Source organism: Zophobas morio, unplaced genomic scaffold, assembly GCF_036711695.1.
Source record: "Zophobas morio isolate AGI-343-1 ecotype UQ-CSIRO unplaced genomic scaffold, CSIRO_AGI_Zmor_V1 ptg000017l, whole genome shotgun sequence".
NCBI classification, from domain to species: Eukaryota; Metazoa; Arthropoda; class Insecta; order Coleoptera; family Tenebrionidae; genus Zophobas; species Zophobas morio.
In genome coordinates, this window is record NW_026972122.1 from 3,567,438 (window position 1) to 3,586,358 (window position 18,921).

General features: G+C 33.6%; 2 protein-coding genes and 1 long non-coding RNA gene across 4 annotated transcripts; all 3 read right to left on the reverse strand.

The window, feature by feature from the left end:
• Window positions 1-3,512: 3,512 nt before the first annotated feature.
• On the reverse strand, window positions 3,513-7,418 carry LOC135130451 (uncharacterized). Its single transcript, XR_010280778.1, has 3 exons — window positions 7,353-7,418; window positions 3,793-3,848; window positions 3,513-3,595 (listed from the first exon to the last, which is right to left on the reverse strand). It is a non-coding gene; the product is annotated as an uncharacterized LOC135130451 (long non-coding RNA).
• A 1,573-nt stretch (window positions 7,419-8,991) lies between these two features.
• LOC135130250 (sialin-like) lies at window positions 8,992-13,240 on the reverse strand. Of its 2 annotated transcripts, XM_064057605.1 has the most exons (7): window positions 13,171-13,240; window positions 12,955-13,050; window positions 11,108-11,273; window positions 10,393-11,056; window positions 10,069-10,345; window positions 9,899-10,016; window positions 8,992-9,846 (listed from the first exon to the last, which is right to left on the reverse strand). In XM_064057605.1, exons 2-7 carry the CDS (start codon window positions 13,011-13,013, stop codon window positions 9,679-9,681), a joined length of 1,452 nt encoding a protein of 483 aa, XP_063913675.1. In that variant the 5' UTR covers window positions 13,014-13,050; window positions 13,171-13,240; the 3' UTR covers window positions 8,992-9,678. The 2 variants fall into 2 exon arrangements, with proteins under 2 accessions (XP_063913675.1, XP_063913674.1); XM_064057604.1 differs by having other exon boundaries at window positions 12,955-13,209.
• An 869-nt stretch (window positions 13,241-14,109) lies between these two features.
• LOC135130514 (sialin-like) lies at window positions 14,110-16,202 on the reverse strand. The gene is made up of 7 exons (XM_064057911.1): window positions 16,119-16,202; window positions 15,901-15,994; window positions 15,612-15,777; window positions 14,897-15,560; window positions 14,565-14,841; window positions 14,397-14,514; window positions 14,110-14,343 (listed from the first exon to the last, which is right to left on the reverse strand). The coding sequence occupies exons 2-7, from the start codon at window positions 15,957-15,959 to the stop codon at window positions 14,173-14,175; spliced, it is 1,455 nt and encodes a 484-aa protein (XP_063913981.1). The 5' UTR covers window positions 15,960-15,994; window positions 16,119-16,202; the 3' UTR covers window positions 14,110-14,172.
• Between the last annotated feature and the right edge of the window lie 2,719 nt (window positions 16,203-18,921).

The window sequence follows — 18,921 nt, forward strand, 5'->3', positions numbered from 1 at the left end:
TTAGAAATCCTGCCGCGTCCCTGACTCCTATTCTAGGCTTTTTGTGCAGATGCGATAAATCCCGCCAGCTCGACTAGGAACCGCGCCCTCCGCTTCCACCACGTGTTTCTGTGTTATTTAACCTTAATACCATTTAAATGTTCAATTTCTATGACTCTGATATTAAACTACAACTGAACAAGTGTTAAAGTTTCAGAAAGAGCAATAAACAACATTTAAATTTGCCATACACTGTCGTGAAATTTTAAACAGCAAAGAATTCTCATGTGAGATTAAGCTTGGACCTCAGACAATTATATAATGGAAGCATTTATCAACAAAATATTTACATGAAAAAAAAAACTAGCAAAGATTTATAATAATAAAACTTACGTGAGGTTAGGAACTGCAAAGCAGGAAAATTTACGTTCAATTTAAATTATACAGCAAAGAAAATTACACATGATAAATAAACACAAAATGCATCCAGCGTCGCGAGAAATAAGTATGTCCTAGTCCACGATATTATGAATTCTACCACAATTTCACGGTCCTTTTCCCAGAGTGGGACAACGGTTGATTAATTTAACTATCAGCAATCTTGTGTGAGGAGTTAAGAAGTTTTATATTGTAAGACTTAAGTATAAGCATCCAGAAACCTTATCCATAACTTGATAAACAAATTGCTTTATCTGGACAATCTCATGGCTGTTAGATTGTGTTAGAACCAGTTTGCGATTAAAATCCTAACATGAACTGGTAATTTACAAACAATAAAACAAATATACACCACGTGAGTGGAGTCTAAAATGTTACTTCTGGACCAGGACATTTGGCGTCTTAAAAATCAAGGCAGAATTCTACAAATTTAGTGTTTTCCCAAAAGTAAACAACCGAAAAAGATTTAAAAAACTAACAAAATACCTTGTTTGTACACACCCCAAAATGTCTTTTTACTTCTGGACCAGGACATTTGGCGTCTCAAAAAATCAAGGCAGAATCCTACAAATTTAGCTGTTTGCCCAAAAGCAAACAACCAAAAATGGCCTAAAACCTCTCAAAAAGCATTAATTTTTATCCACCCCAAAAGTACCCAAATATGTGTAGACCACCAAAAATTGGGCACACGAAAAAACCGTTAAAATCTACCAAAATAATGCAAATTATCTCACGAGCACTCTAAAAAACTTTTCAATATCTGTTGTTTTTAGACATTCCAAATGGCTTTGTATTTCTGGACCAAGCCAATTGGCGGATGCAAAAAAAAAGAGGAAAACAACACCAAATCAAAGAGGTATATTTGGCGCTTTACAAAACAAAGCAGGAACCTAGAAATTTATGTTTTCCCAAAAGTTAACAACAGAAAGACATAAAATTCTTCAAAAATCATAATTTTTAATGAAACCAAAAAATACTAAAAAGTTTCTTGTTGTAAATCAATTACTTTTCAAGACAAAATATTAGTGCTAGACCAGAAGAATTAAATACTTTAAAAACCTAGTAAAACAACCCAAAAAAGGCAATGAAACGAGTAAAAACACAAAAGTCTTATTCAAATCCCTCGGTTTTCAACACCTCAATATTTACAAAGTTAATAAAAAAAATGCAAAACATTTCCCGTTTTCGTTCCGACTACAATCCAATTTATTCTTACAGCATCTCCTCTTTCACGACAGCTTATACCGTTCATGGGTATGTGTGTATTGAGGAGAATAATGGGCACGACCATCAATCCTGAATTAATTGAAATAATTAAAGTAAAATTTGCTGAACTTCGTGAACAAACGGACTTTGGTAACAAGTAAAATTGTATTTGGTTATTTAATTAGAATTTTATTATCAAAACTATAAACAAATCATTAGCAGAATAATAAATTAAGCATATCCAATTCATGAATATAGAAACTACCTGTTTCATTTTTTAACTTAAATAGCTGCAAATTATAAATTGTCACTGCAAACAGAATTACTTTGTGTTTCATTTCCAACTTGATATGTTATATATACTCTCTTCTCATTTGTATTAAGTGCCAAACCAGCATAAATTTTTTTGGAAATGTGTCTATAGTCAGGTTCATCGAATTTAGTATGATAGCGGTTCTTAAAAATTTGTTTTAGAGCTTCTTGTGCAGACTTGGAATCCAGTTTGTATTCAAAAATGATTCCGATTTTCTTAAAGGTTATCACCATATCAAGGGTATTGGCTATCCCTCGGCTCTTTCTAATTTTCTTGATCTGGACTTCACTGCGTGTTACGAAGTATCTGGAATTATATACCAGAGTATACAAAATGTGATGAAGTTCAGATTCGTTCGCGATCTGCCTCTGTGATGGTTGACAAAATAATGCTAATACAGCGTTTGCAAGATCAACAAAATTGCTCTCACTTGTACATTCTAATACTAATTGCAGAGCATTTATATATCTTGCAATATTTTTAGAGTTAAAATTATATTTATTCTTAATTGTCAATGCTTCACTATAACAAGTGTGGGAGATATGCCATTTAATTTCAAAATTAGGTATTTTTAAGATAGAATATTCCTCTGTATTTTCATCTTCGTCTCTTCCTCTGTATTTTCATCTTCGGTTTCTATTCCAACTTTATGTTGCCAGGACCGCTAGTCCTGGCAACCTTTTCCAAGAAGTTTAAAACAGACCAGTTACTGAATATCTTCAATGAACTATTAGACACCATATATCCATCATAACATTTCTCAATTGCTTTGAAAGTTACTTTTCCACAAGTAGCTTTAACTTGTGGACGCTTAAGTAGCTGCTGTACTTCCGCATCCGTAAATCCTAAGTATGGTGCGTATCCAACATCGCTTAGGAATGGATAATGCCGTGTAACTCTTGCTGCATCCCCTGGGAAGGCTCCGGCCAACCGAACACAAGCAAATATTAATGAGCGTTTTATGAAGTTATTGAATTTCAGCGTGTTAGCCATGAAATATTCTAGACAATCATTAATTAATCTAATGTCATCCTTACTCGAACAACTCTCAAATACCAGGCCAACCGCAGGAACATCGTACTCATCGATGAGTATGAAAACCTTTTCCTCATAATGTGTATGTAAAACTTCGGATAAAAATTTTAAGCTAATTTCCAATTCCGCTGCACTTAATCTGATACACTTTTCCGTATCGAAAAATTTTTCAAAGCTTTCTACTTTTATGGCAGAAATGTTTAACTTCTCACTTGCCCAGATTCTTGTACCATCGTCAGTCTTCTTCACCAGGTATCCATGTTCTTGGAATGTAGCATTTATAGCTAACGCCAAGGAGACCTTAACTTCAGCAGAATTGGCGCCACGAACATCCCCGAGATCAATATGAATCACAGGATGAAGTTTGCAGTTCTTCAAAAAAAATCGTCTTTCCTCGGTACAAATCTTTAGGTTCTTAAATAAATCGGTTTTTCCTAGAAGGAACTGCTTCAACATATCCATGAGGGTAGTTTTTCCAAAAGCTCTAGGCGCTGTTAGTAATACTATTTTACAAGTATCACGTAAGAGACATTTGATAAACAGGGTTTTGTCCACAAAGGTAATTGTCTCTTTGATTTCGGAAAAATCGTGACTTGACAGTTCGCACAGCGACTTTACTGGATCCTAAAAACAGAAAAAATTACAACTCGTTACTAAATGCCTTAGCATAGCTGTTATAATAAAAGTGATTAGGACTATTATTGTGGTTTTTACTAATAATAAATTATTGCCACAGTTGATTTCCAATATAGGAGAGTTTTACTAATGATTGTGAATTTCACCAATAAACCTGACTGAATAAATATATTTCTTACTCTCACCTGAGAATCATTTAAAGAAGAACTCGCATTCATTTTTACTTTGGCTCGGCTACAATCTGTAATACAAATAAACATATAAATAATTAAGTCTTTTGTCAATGAGAACAGTACATAGAAGAAAAGTATAGAAAAATGGAATTATTTATTGGTCGTCCGAAGTTCAACACACCCTAAAAGAAAATGAAACAAAAAGGAACAAACAAAAGGTCATTGCATATCAGTCTTTTACTTGTCAATTAAATTGCACAGATGGAAAGACATCGCGCAGACCACTAGAAACAAATTGATAATAATAATCATGGAGTAAAACTTTAATCACCAGTATTATTGCTAATTTTTAATTCAACAGGATTAAATTAATAGTTACGGATTTTTTCAAATTTTCTTGTAAATTTTCATTTTGAAAACCTCGATGAAATCTAAATATTTAGCTCAAAAAGTACATTTTTTATCACATTTTAATACTTATTTGAAACACGATTTGTTTAATTGCTATTTTTTACATTGCTTGCAAGTTGCAACAATAAGGTTTTAAATTAATTTACACAATAAACCATATATTTGTTTATTATAACGCGACGAGTATGAAATAAAATGGGCAATAATTCCTTTTTTCTCTATCAACAATTTTTTTAATTACAGAAATATTCGCTATTATGTCGGAAAAATACAACGTTCAGTATCTAATAAGTAATACAAAAATTTCTACAATAAATTAAAAAATGACCAATGCTAAAGAGAACAAAATTGTATCAGAATATTATACGCCATTAAAAATAAGACAACCATCTGAACTCCAGAAATTTAAAAATAGTTATAAATCAGTTACTCAATGAAGTAACGCAAATGAGAAATCGTAATTTTGCTATTGAATATCTCAATTCGACTGTAAATAAAAAACTAACAAAGACAGAATTTTGCAAATCTAAAAATATTTCCAGAAATTCCCTCAATATGGGGCTAAATTCAGTTGGCATAAAAATTACATGTAAAACGAAAACAAATGAGAACAAACGGGAACAATCCGGAACAAAAGACAACAAATCGGGACAAGTGGGAACAAAAGAGAGAAAAAGTAAAATAAAAAATAAAAAAATATTCGATAATATAGAACATAAAGTCGTAAAAATGTAGGTTTAGATGAAGAAGCAGATGAATTAATTAGTAAATCTTCAGAAAATTTTCAATCATAAATGGATAAACTAGTCATACATTCCCAACGATGAAAAGAAAAATGGAAAAAAGATTTAAAACCTATTATTACTGAAATAGACAAATTAGAAGATGGAACAAAAATAGTTGGTTTCAAACAAGAAGTTGTAGATAAATATATTGCAAGAAAAGCAGCTAATTTATTCCTTGAACAATTAATTATGACTGACTGTGAACTAGAGTCCGCTAATAATAAAATAGATGAATTGGAATATAAATCAGATAACTACAATAATTATGATCCTAAGAAACTAGCAGAACTAAGAAACAAAACAGTAGTAATACCATCAAATATCGATGATGTAAAGAAAGAACTTTGAAAATATTTGAAAGACATACTAAAAATATGAGAGCAATAAATGAAAATTTCAATTGACTTTTATCTTCTCCTAGATTTTTTATAAACAAATGACAATCGTAAGCGCTTAAATTATGAAACAAAATTGGAATAAACAATGGTTGGCTATATTTCAAATTGCATTTTCTACAAGCAGCTCCTCTATATTTTCCAGTGTAGTGATCATGATCTCTTACTTTTGAGTTTTCTATAGAAAACACATTTTCACAAAGATAACAAATTTTTGTTTTTTTATATTCTTCTAGTTCGATATCTTTTATGGGTTTATTTTCTTTTAATAACTTATATATTGTTCTGGCATATTCAGTTATTCTTTTTATAAAACATTTATCCTTTCCTCTCCTCTGTAAATTTCCAATGGGTTATAAATATTATTATAAGCACTCTTAATGTATAATCCATAACCACGGGGAATATGAAATTGTGTTTTATGAGTATATGATGATTCAGGATTTGGTTCGCATGTATGAATAGGTTTCAGAATAAATTCAAAATCAGAATAAATTACATACGGATGTCTTAACATTCTCTGAATATTTTTAAATTTTAATATATTATCTTCAGGCATGTTCGGAACACATGGTTCATTACTAAAGCACACATTTTGATGTTTCTTTAAAGCATCTTCAGTTCTAGCGGAGTAGTTTAAACATCTTCTACAGAAATGTTTTTTGTTTCTATTTACTTCCAACTGATCATTCAACAATCGACTCAAATTCTTGATCCAACAATAATGATTTTTGTCTTTATTTCCAAAGTATAGTAAGTCGATATTCATTTCATATAATTGCTTGTTATTATGATACAAAGGATAAAATATTTGTTCTTCGTAATTAAACACGGTAACATTAATTTTATTATGTGATTCAAATTTAGGAATGTCCTGGATTTTGACAGGAAAATGTATCCCTTTTCTTGCAATTCATCACATCTTGATATAAATAAATCCTTTTGTTCATCCCAATATTCCTCCAAATCATCTTGTTCTCTTAGTATAACATTTGGTAACTGAAATTTATGTATCATTGTAAAGTCTTCATTTTCCAGTTTCATAAACTCGCATTTCGTCTCTAAATTGATTTTAATATTTTTATGGAGATTTAAAGCATTTATAACTATTTTAATAGCCTTTTCTTTTATCATATCCATATATGTTTCTATATCTATACCTTCTTCTAGATTATTATTCTGATAGGTTAATAATCTTCCTTTAAAAGCAACCTGAACTAAAATAAAATCTGGCTTTGGATTATGTCTTGCCTTATGCAACTGCATTCGACTTTCTTTAATATATTTTCCACATTCATCACACTTGATCTTTTTTAGTCTTTCTTTTTTCGGTTTAGAAAATATGCCATCATTAAACGGAAATATTTCCAAACTCTTCTTGTTTTCTCTTTTTATTACCGTATTTATAATAACATTATTTACCATTTACGTTTTCATTAGCACCAACAAGTATTTAGAATAACAAGTAATAATTTGTTTGTATTATTTATTCATTATAATAATCTCATTTATTTATCAGAAACTTTTTAAACGAAATAAAATCTAATTGACTAGAAATAACGGCAAAGTTGTGTTAGGCTCATCTGGCAACGTTGTGAATTATCTAAATGCATATTATGAGATTTTTACACATTTTTTTCGTCACCCTCTATCGAGTGGTAGATTTGTCTATGCGCGTGATTGGGGTCCAAGCTATTCGCCGGCCTTTGGCCTGTTCGCTCCAAAGCATAGCATGGGTCTATCTATATGTATTTAATCAATGTAAGAAATTACTTAATTATTCTATTAATTGCTATCATGTTTTGGGCGCGAAAACGTTTTTCTTTTACGACATTGGAAACCGATACACTATACCACGTGGCTGTTCAGATGTTTCATTTATTTTAATTTTCGACACTACCGTTAAAAATTACCGGAAAGCAGACGAATTATATTTTACTTATACTACTATTAATAAATACGAAGACATTTTATTACTTACCAGCTTTAACAATTAACACAAACACTGAAGACTGAAACCACGGCCGTATATAACAGGTCTGCGAACTCTGAGTTTAAAATGCATAGAATACCCTCCCTGTTAAAATGGTCTTTTTTCGAAGAGTTCCCAGAAGGCCACGGGAGCTTAAAGTTCCTAGCGCCGTCTACTGGATACTATGATGAAACTGTCCACAATAATGAATTAAATTTGCGTAAAAATGTCCTTGAATGCAAGTTGTCACAAACGTCAGCTTTATAGGTTAAGTTTTGTGACATCTTTTTGAAAGATGAGGGGAAATATACGTCAAATGTCATGTCAAACGTCAGTCGATAGTGCAAATAGTACAATTAACTACCACATGGTGGCGGTTATCTTAAGCTCCCACAACCTACTACCCAAGGTTAGTTAATAGAGAATCTATTAAATGACTTTTTGCCTACTAAATATTAACAATGTGCACAATCGTAGATGGGGAGCGTAATGCTTGGTCCAGAAATAAAAAAAGTCATTTTGGGGTATTTAAAATAAGAGCTTTTATTTATTTAATATTGACCGGTCGCCATTCCGACCGGTGAATTTTTTGCATCCGCCAATTGGCTTGGTCCAGAAGTACAAAGCCATTTGGAATGTCTTAAAACAACAGATACTGAAAAATTTTTCAGAGTGCTCGTGAGACAATTTTGCATTATTTTGGGAGATTTTAACGGTTTTTTCGTGTGCCCAATTTTTGGTGGTCTACACATATTTGGGTAATTTTGGGGTGGATAAAAATTAATGCTTTTTGAGAGGTTTTAGGCCTTTTTTGGTTGTTTGCTTTTGGGCAAACAGCTAAATTTGTAGGATTCTGCATTGATTTTTTGAGACGCCAAATGTCCTGGTCCAGAAGTAAAAAGACATTTTGGGGTGTGTACAAACAAGGTATTTTGTTAGTTTGTTAGATCTTTTTCGGTTGTTTACTTTTGGGAAAACACTAAATTTGTAGAATTCTGCCTTGATTTTTAAGATGCCAAATGTCCTGGTCCAGAAGTAACATTTTATACTCTACCCACGTGTTAGCGTCGGTCGAAAATTCGCATATTTGCGCTTGGAAAAATCGCAAGAATTAGCTACGTGTGTTCGGGAAACTGTGGCTTCGTCGTCGTTACGATTAATTTTCGTTAAACAAAGGTTATTTCACTCACCAAAACAAAACAACAGTGGCTCGCCACCGACCCTCTGCCAAACAAGTAAACTTCACTGCCAATCCTCTGCCTACAAAATTCTTACTAGAACTACCAACTACCAAAAAGAAACTAAACTTGCACATGGTTGCCTATGTAAAATATAACAAGGACTTGGAATCTATTTAGTAATTTGAAATATACCTGTATTGGTAGCATATTTGTCGCGTGTGTCACACATGTCTGAGTCCAATCACAAAACACTTGCAAAACAATACAAAAACAGAACAGGAAAACCTCAATAATAACAGTAAACACGTCATTTCTGCTCTACTTTTTTTTATTTCCGATAATTACACGGACAATATTTCATGTTCATAGATCATAACGGAAATGATGACCAATGACGATCAATTTAATTTTTAGTATTTTATAGTAGAAAATTCTACAACTAAGGAAAAATTAGTTGCACCTGTATATATTGTATAGCATGATTCAAAATAGAAAGATAGCTTTGTAGTAGAAAAAGAATGGCAAGAAATAAATACATTTCGAGTGAGGGATATGACAGATTCAAGGACAAGGAAGAAAAAAGTAAAAAGAAAAAAAAATGTGTGTGAAACAGCTTTGAAATGAAGATTGGATAATGAAGTACCAGAACAAACCAAAAACGAAGGATTTTGTGGCAACAGGAAAGATAAATGAGATTGTGTAAGAACTCAGTCTAAGCGTGAATGAAGCAATAAAAACACGCAATTATTACACAAAAGAAAAAAAAAATAACTGATTTGTTAAAAATAAATTCGTTAAGAAACTTCAGAAATGTTATTTTTCAAACTTTTTCTCGTGTTTTCTAGGGTTTCCAGTACTCAGCGAACCCGAAAATAGCAATAAAAGAATTCAAATACTTGGGATATATATTCGGCAGTAACAGAGGCCACTTAAGTCACATAGTGAGAGAAGAAACTAAAAAGCATAAATTAAGAACAGAAACAGGAAAAAGAGCGGTAAAATATGAAGAAAAAATGAGTGAGAGAACAAAGTGTAAGATGCCAAGAGAATGTAGAAGAGAAGAAGAAAAGAGAGAAATGGGTATGGAGATCAAAGGAGTGAGAAGAGATGAAAGGAGTACCAGACCTATAGTGCATAAATCAATTTCTCTTTTGTTATTCGTCGTCGTCGTCGTCTGAATTGGTCATTAAGAGCTCATGTGACAACGTTCTATTGACACTCCAAGCTTGCACTTCTCCTGAACCAAAAATGTAATAAATTGCACCTCCAAATAACAATATACCACTCGCAACATAAAAAACAATCCTCCACTGCTCAACTGACTATAAAAAAGAAATTATTTTCTTAAACTGTTTCTGTAGCGGAATAAATTACGTTTGTCACAATGTAACCGGCAACAATAGGGCTAAATATTCCTGCCAGAGAACCCGCAGTGTTACTTATACCGACAATGAGTCCAGCATGTTGAGGTGCGATATCAAGACCATTAACTCTGCAACTCTTAATAATGTAATATGCACATATCTTTAAATACATTGGAATACCCATATCCTGCATAGCCCCACGCTGCAAAACCAGATCCTAAAACTATACAAAAAACAGTAACTGTAACCGAAGAACAGTGACTCATTGCTATAAAAAGAAATACTTGCGCCACACAGGCACTACAAGTGAAAAATTTCCGCACTTGTGTTGTTGTAAAAATGTCTGTTTTTCGTAACCAGTCTGCCAATTGACCGGAAAAAATAACAACACTGAGTGTGCAAATGTACGGCAATCCAGACAGAAATCCAATTTTTTCTAAATCGTAGCCAAACCTGTCTAATGTCAGTTAAGACTTAATGGTTACGTATTTATGTTTAACAAACCTTCAAGGTAGGTCGGAAGTTGCGTCAACAGGGTATAAAAAGCCCAGTCATCTGTAAAACTGTATATTATGATTGCCCAAACTGGAGCAGACGTCAAAATTTTTGTCAACGCTTGTTCCGTCTCACGTTTCTCTGGAACACTTCCTAAAGACTGTAAAATGTAATCTAGTTCGGTGTTCGATATCCGCGGATCTTCTGCCGGCGTTTCGCTGACAAACCACATCCAGATTATAAACCAAATTATAGAAATGCTGCCAAAAACGTAAAAAATGCTAGGCCATCCAAGTGTTTCTGCCAAGTAAGCACTAGCTGCCATTGCCACAACTGTCCCGAGGTAGCACCCAGACAACGCCATCGTTACTAATTTCGTCCGTTCTAACGGAGGTGCCCATTTAGACCACATGGTATTCATGCACGGAAAAGTGAATCCTTGACTGACTCCTTCCAAAATTCGCAAAACTATGAGAAAATAGACGCTGGTTCTAGATGCCCATGGCGTTAGTAGAGTGAGAAATCCTGCCGTGACTATTCCCAGTCCGAAGAGCTTTTGGCCTCCGATTTTCATAGACAACCAGCCACCAATAAACTGGGTTGTAACGTATCCGTAGAAAAAGGAGCCCAGGACGTAACCCCGCGTTTTGGAATTCCAGTTGAATTCCGGGCTCTGGGTGTAAATTTAGTTGTTATTTGGGGATGTTTAAGTGCAGTGACTGACCTCGTTGGTTATAGTGTTGCCCATGACGGTGGTTCTGTTTGTGGTCATTGCAACAATGGCCACGCTGAGGTTTACTCGGAGAGTGTAACAATTAAAGAAACCGAAAAATGCCAAAATTGCTACTACGTAGCGCTTTTTCTTCCAAAACATCCATGCTGGGTAAGTGCTTGAACGAAAAAAAAAACTTTATTAGTAAAAAATGTCTTCATGAATGTTGATTTTGTGTTATCATTTATGTGTTCTATTACCTGAATTTTGAATATTTATTCTCGGGCATTCCTCTCACAGCGAAGTTTGTATTGAGCGACGTTTTTGTGATTTGGCCGTATTTCACACGTGTTTTACTTACAGTGGACTTATTTATGTGTTAGGGAATTCGATTCACGATGTAATCTTGATTGATTAATTTTGATTTAAGCGAATTTAACATCATGGAGATTCTCATCGTTTTGTTATTGTGAGGTGCACGAAATTTTGGTTACTTTGGAGTTTTTTTGTTTAAATTTAAATTTGTACCACACCCACTAATAAATTTGGACATTGCCACTATAGATGATATTTTTGCTTCTCGAGTGTATTGTAATCGAGTCCGTCTGTCTGCCGTCCCGGATTTGTATTAGACAGATAATCTCCGAAAATACTGGGCCGATTGTTGTCAAATTTTGTATTTATATTAAGAATATCATGTAGATGGTAAAACGATAACCAAAATTTACTTCAAAATTGTACATAGTAAATGAGTTTTAAATTGTATAAAATAACATAGTCCTACACATTTAGTTTATGACTCCGTATTAAGTTTTTACCGAAAACTTCCAGATTTAAAAAAAAAATCAAAATTGTAAAGCAACATTTTACAATTTAATTTTGAATCTGCAAAACAGGATGCTTTAAAATCTTGCAGATATTTAAAGTTATGAAAAGCAAGATAAGTTTTTAATCAAAATACATTTACGTATCCCCTTCAAAAAAGCGATGACGTCAGCTCTAAAGTTTGCCGAATAAATCCTATCTAAAATGAACCAAATATCATGAGTCTATACTTGTGATTTATTATTCCATTAATATTTTTTAGATTTGCTTATACAGGGTGACTCAAAAAATTATTGAAACAATCTACTATTGATCAAATTAAGAACGAGCCACCCCATTTTCTCGAAAAATGTGAGAATACGTTCTCTTTATAACAATAAAATAAAGATAAGGTAAGAATAATAATAATAACATTCAGAATATTTTGTTCAATTGAGGCTTATAATAATTTTCGTAATTTGTCTTGATGTGATAAACTCATTTAAATCAAGCGAATGTCTACGTGACATTCTTTCGATGTATTTATAAACATAAACATTTTAAACACTACGCACATTGTGCAGAGACAGTTTATACGAATATGCTTGTGTGGCTGCCCCCCGGAGTTAAGAAACCCCTTCTGGCCTAAATGTAACGGAAAATAAAATGTATTTGTTTTTAATTTGGTTATTACAGAAATACGATTTCGTCTTCGACTGACCGTTTGTTGACACATATGATCTCGAAATTGTGCAAAATTGCCCACTTCCGGGCGTTCCACTAATTCTTGACTTGCAGTAAAGCAGCCACCTGCACAAAGAGCTGCCGCCTGAGTTTTGCTTATACAGGGTGATGCAAAAAAAATATTAATGACTCAATTTATTTTACTGATTAAATCAAAAACTGCAAAACCGAATACTTTGAAATCTTGCAGACGTTTTGAAGTTATTGGTGGCATGATACATTTTTAAACAAAATATGTCTCTTTATTCAACAACTTTCGACCATTTTTTTTTACACCATATAGTAATGCATAGTAACAGTTAATTACTTACCCATCTGTTATTTGTGACATTTTAAGCAATGATTGTGTCTCACTGGAAGAAGTTTTCATTGTTTTTTCAGCAAATCTTAATTACTTGAAAACTATTCTGAAAACTAAAACAATGAACGAGTTGTGATAGCACTTTCGAAATTGTTATTTTCTTCTTTACACGTACGGGTGAAATCATTTGTTAATAAATTTATAAAACTGCCTTGTCGTGACTTACTTGAAATATCGATAAAAATTTACATAACATTATTTTCTAGTTTCTTATCTTTGTTGTACTTCAAAACGTAGTAGACTGGCCGACATCGACACCAAAACTAATGTATAATGTTCAAGGAAACGTGTAGATAACATGTATAATCGCAAAAAAGTGTTCAAATTAACATTTAACTGTATTTTTGTATATAAAAGCAAACTTATAACTTATAGCTACATTTTCATAATGAGATGATGATGATGATTATGATGACATTGACGAGATAGACTTTGTTTTGAACTTCCAGGCTTGGACTTTTTCTAGGCTTAAAAACCACTTAGTAAATATATACTCACCTATACAGGGTGTTATTGAAAGGTACGTACAACAAAATTGACAGTTCTTCGCGAAGCCTAAGAAGTCTGAAAATGTTATTTTGTGTTATCAAAATTATAAGGGGAAAATTAATCCTTATCCAACCTTTTTAGACGCTACTGAAGGATAAATAGGTAAAATTAATTTATTTTAGTGAATCCTAGCAACTGTAACAATAAAACTTTTGTCAAGACTAAATGTTGCCATAGAAACGAAAGATGATCTTTTTATCAGAGGCGTACAACAAATTTGGACATAAATTGTCATAATTTTTATCTCTGAAAGGAGAACACTTTTACCTGAACTTTTTTTAACTTTTGGCACCCATACCTCGAGACCAATTGTGGATTTTATTTTGTACGTACCTTTCAATAACACGCTGTATTGGCAACACTACTTGTCATGCGTGTCACATATGTCAGAGTCAAAACAATCTTTAAAAAAATACTGATCAAGTAAAGCTGTGATCAGTGCACGTAGGATATGGCAAATATAGAATTAATATGGATTGGAAAAAAAGGCTATTACTTGATTTTTTTTAATCGTATGATACATAATTAGAAGCTTAATCCGCTCCAGTTACGTCAATGGAATTAAAAACAACGCAGTGTCATGACATGATATATAAATATTATATAAATTTTACTTTTGTTATTCGTCGTCGTCGTCGTCATCTGAAATGGTCATTAAGAGCTCATATGACGACGTTCTACTGACATTCCAAGCTTGGACATCTCCTGAGGCAAAAACTCCATAAAAGACACCTCCAAAAAAAATTATACCACTCGCTAGATAAAAAACAATCCTCCACTCTTCAAGTGACTAGAAAAAAAGAAATTATTGTTTGGAATTGTTCCTGTAGCGAAGTAAATTACGGTAGTCACAATGTAACCGGCAAAAATAGGGCTACACATTCCTGCCAGACAAGCCACAGTGTTACTTATTCCGCTAATGAGTCCAGCATGTTGAGGTGCAATATCAAGCCCATTAACTCTAAAACTCTTCAATGTAATATCCACATATTTTTAAATACTTTACAATACCCATATCCTGAGTAGCCCCACGCTTCAAAAGCCGCTCCTAAAACTATACAAAACACAGTCACTGTAACCGAAGAACAATGACTCACTGCTATTAAAAGAAGTGTCTGAGCGACAGAGCTAGTGCAAGTGAAAATTTTTCGCACTTGCGTTGTTGTAAAAATATCTGTTTTTCGTAACCAGTCTGCCAGTTGACCGGAAATAATAATAACAAAGGGTGTGGCTATATAGGGTACACAAGACAGAAATCCAATTTTTCCCAAATCGTAGGCAAACCTGTCTAATTTCAACTTATTAGATAATTTAAAACTTGATACTTATTTTGTTCAGCAAACCTTTAAGGTACGTCGGGAGTTGCGTCAAAATCGTATAAAAAGCCCAGTCATTTGCAAAACTGTATACAATGATTGCCCAAACTGCAGGGGACGTCAACATTTTTGTCCACGATTTTTCCAACATATGTTCATCTTGAACACTTCCTACAGATTGTAAAATGTAATTTAGCTCCGTTTTGGAAATTCGTGGATCTTCGGCTGGCGTTTCGCTGACAAACCACATCCAGATTATAAACCAAACTATGGAAATGCCACCAAAAACGTAGAAAATGCTAGGCCATCCTAGCGTTTCTGCCAAGTAAGCACTAGCTGTCATTGCCAGCACCGTCCCGAAGTAGCACCCAGACATCGCCACCGTTGCCAACTTCGTCCGTTCCAATGAAGGCGCCCATTTAGACCACAGGGTGTTCATACAAGGAGAAGTGACTCCTTCACAAATTCCTTCCAAAATTCGTAAAACTATAAGAAGATAAACGCTGGTTCTGGATGCCCATGGGGTTAGCAGAGTGAGGAATCCTGCCATGACGATTCCAAGTCCGAAGAGCTTTTGGCCCCCGATTTTTATGGATAACCATCCACCGATCATCTGGGTTGTCATGTACCCGTAGAAAAACGCGCTCAGGACGTACCCGCGCATTTTGGAATCCCAATTAAATTCCGAGACCTGATGGGTTCAAAATTTATTTTTATTTGGAATTTTTAAGTAAGTACTGACCTCGTTGATTTTGACGTTGTCCATAACAATGGTGGTGTTTGTGGTCATTGCAACAATGGCCACGCTGAGGTTGACTTTGATGGTGTAACAATTAAGGAAACCGAAAAATGCCAAAATCGCTACTACGTTGCGCTTTTTTTTCCAAAACATCCAGGTTGGGTAATTACTTGAACAAAAAAAAAAATAATTATGTAAGGCGGCAAATTTCCAAGGCCATTTGGATGTACAGTTTTTATTATCACCGGGTATATAATACAATCGTAAACAAATCTGAACCTTAATCGCTTACCCCTCTATTGTTTGTGAAATTTTAAGTAATGGTAGTGTCTCACTTGAAGAGGTGGCCATTGCTTTCCGTCAATCTTAATTCCCTCTTCCGAAAACTAAAAAAGTCAACACTTTTCAGTATATTTTAAAAATGTTTATCTTTACCTTAGAAATTACGTTCGTCTTTTACCTATCCAAACAAAATACACGTGTTAACATTTTAGACAAAATTTAACATACCGATTTAACACGTGTTTCCACTGGCAGCACAACGTTATTCTCCAAATATTTTTGTTATAATGGCTTTTAGTTCTTGGAGTCTGGGAATCTCTTGTTTATACCATTATCCTAATCACTTGTCATTAAACTAAACCAATACAGCATATTTAAGGTCCATCCTCTAATTCCATGTTTGTGTTTACTTTACATTAGATATCTTCAGTTCGTGTTTGTACTGACCATAGGTACCGTAAAATAATCAGAGAGAACAGAAACTGAATCGGTATAAACCGTTCAGGATGTTTTTAGACAAAAGTGAGCCATGAAATGTTTTCTTCACGTTGGATAAACTGATTAATTGAAAAAACGATTTGTCAGTCAATGCATGAGACTGATGACGTTTACTTAACGCTGGTTTGCTATTGTTAGTTCTGTCATTAAAATTTAAAATGCCGAAAATTATTTTGTTACAACAAAAAAATTCAACAAAAAATTATCATCTGCAAATGGAAAAAGCAGTGGCGGCTCATGACCTTTTGAAATGGAGGGAAAGAATTTGATTGATGAGTTAAATATGAAGATATAAAACAGGTTGTTATTCCTAATTAAAAGACGAAATTGTGTGACGGAAATAAATACAAAAGTACATTCAATAATTTTACGTTGATGGTATCTAAAAGTTCATTTTGACAGTTTTAGACGTTCCTTTAAAAATTGTTGCTTATTTCAAATGATAATAATATAATTAATAATAATAATAATAATAATATTAACGTCTTTATTTATTTATCCAAGGCACAGTAGTCCAAGGTGGCGAAGTTTAGCCACAGGCTATTCCACCACTTAACTACCCAACAATACAACAAAATACAGATTTCTGAGAAAAGTTACTAACACATGTAAATTATGATATACATGTGTATAATTATAGGTAATTATAAAAAAAAATAAAAAAAATCAACTATTCTGTTTAAATAATAAATATCTAAAAATAAATTTTTTAAACAAAGCCAAATTATAGCATTTTGCTGCTTGGTCAATGCTATTATACAAAGTGATGGTATTGTAAGAATGCTGTCAGAATGGGACCGCAGTCCGCTTGAATGAAATGGGAGGACGTGTGGTTTCCATAGCAACAGTGTTAACGTTTAAATCAAGCATGATTCGGTCTCTGTGCCCGGCTTTTATCGGCAATAGCATATCATATATCCAAGACACACATCTTTAGATGTAAGTGGATGTAAGTTTTGATAAATTTTATACAAGTGGAGTGAGATAAAAAAATTAGTTTTGATAATTATGACACAAATTTCTGGATGATTTTTTAAATATTCAAAATTACTATTTTGGTTATGTCCAGTGTATTTGTAGACGTTGTAATTTTGGGGGGGGGGGGGGCACATGCCCTTGGGTTTTGTAAGAATCACTTAATTTGCCAAAAGGAGACGATCGGGTTAATTTTTCACATTCTTCGACCGACGCTAACACGTGGTGTAAATTTATTTTATTGTTTGTAAATTCACAGTTCATGTTAGGATTTTAACCGTTATTGATTCGAACACAATTTAACGGTCATGAGATTTGTTCAGATACAACACTTGCTAGGAGATTTCATGAAATTCACTTAGTCAGGACTCATCTTTGTTTATCAAATTATGAATAAGGTTTCTGGATGCTTATACTTAAGTGTTACATTACAACACTTCTAAATTTTTCACACAAGATTGCTAACAGTTCATTTACGACAGCTAAATTAACTCAACTTTGTCCCACTCTGGGAAAAGGACCGTGAAAGTGCGGTAGAATTCATAATATCGTGAACTGAGGTTATCATCATCACATCACGAGATTTTTCTCGCAACGTGGAAAATTACATCACCGAGAAGCTTTTTTGGCTGGATGCATTTTGTTTTTATTTATCATGCTTGGATCAAGGTATAATTTCACATCACGTAAATTCTTCTTATTGAATTGTTGCTAAAGTGTGGCATAATTTAACTTCATATAAATTCTTTGTCTGAATCATTGATAAAGTCATATAATTTTGTTAGCTTTGCAATTTTTCACCCCATACAATTTTTCTCTGTCTCACAATTTTAGCCTCAGTAACTCACGTAACTTTTATCTGCACAAGTTTTACTTCACACCAGATTGTTTTTTTTTTGTTTTGTTTTATAAACCTTTGCTAAATAGTTTTTCTGTTTCATATAAATATTGTGTTGATTCATGTTTCCGTCATATAAATTGTCTGATGTCCAAGCTTAATCTCAGGAGAGAATTCTTTGTGGTTTAAAATTTCACGAGAATGTATGACGAATTTAAATGTTGCTTACTGCTTTCTTTTGAAACTTTAACATTTGTTCAGTTGTAGTTTAATATCAGAGTTAGACAAAGTGAATATTTAAATGGAACTGAGGTAAATAAAACAGAAACACGTGGCGGAAGCGGAGTGCGCGTTTCCTTGTCGAGCTGGCGGTCGCGCCATCTGCATAAAAGACGCAGATTTAGAATAGAAGTCAAGGGGCGGTCGAAATAATGTGTCGCTATCGCCTTGGCCCAACAGCCGGGACCCAACCACGAGTTTGCGACCTCAACGGCCTGTTTATGCGCGGCACATTTCTTGATAATTGAAGGGTGATGGGTGGCATGTGCTTGCCGAAAGTGTAGAATCACCGTCGTGGGGGGAAAACAGCCACAACCAGGAGCCCCAAACTCCGCTCGTGCTAGAACGCCATCTGGCAACAGTGTTACAGTTTTTGTCGACATAACTTAACCTAATATGATAAATTTCTTTTTCAATAGGGATCTTTGCATATATGAAATT

Coding starts and splice junctions, on each gene's coding strand:
- LOC135130250 (XM_064057605.1), bottom strand. CDS start 13,013: ATGAAAACTTCTTCCAGTGAGACACAATCATTGCTTAAAATGTCACAA. Junction 11,274..12,954: donor ATGTCACAAATAACAGATGG/GTAAGTAATTAA, acceptor TTTTCGTTCAAG/CACTTACCCAGCATGGATGT. Junction 11,057..11,107: donor GCAACACTATAACCAACGAG/GTCAGTCACTGC, acceptor ATTTACACCCAG/AGCCCGGAATTCAACTGGAA.
- LOC135130514 (XM_064057911.1), bottom strand. CDS start 15,959: ATGGCCACCTCTTCAAGTGAGACACTACCATTACTTAAAATTTCACAA. Junction 15,778..15,900: donor ATTTCACAAACAATAGAGGG/GTAAGCGATTAA, acceptor TTTTTGTTCAAG/TAATTACCCAACCTGGATGT. Junction 14,515..14,564: donor TGGGGCTACTCAGGATATGG/GTATTGTAAAGT, acceptor GAAGAGTTTTAG/AGTTAATGGGCTTGATATTG.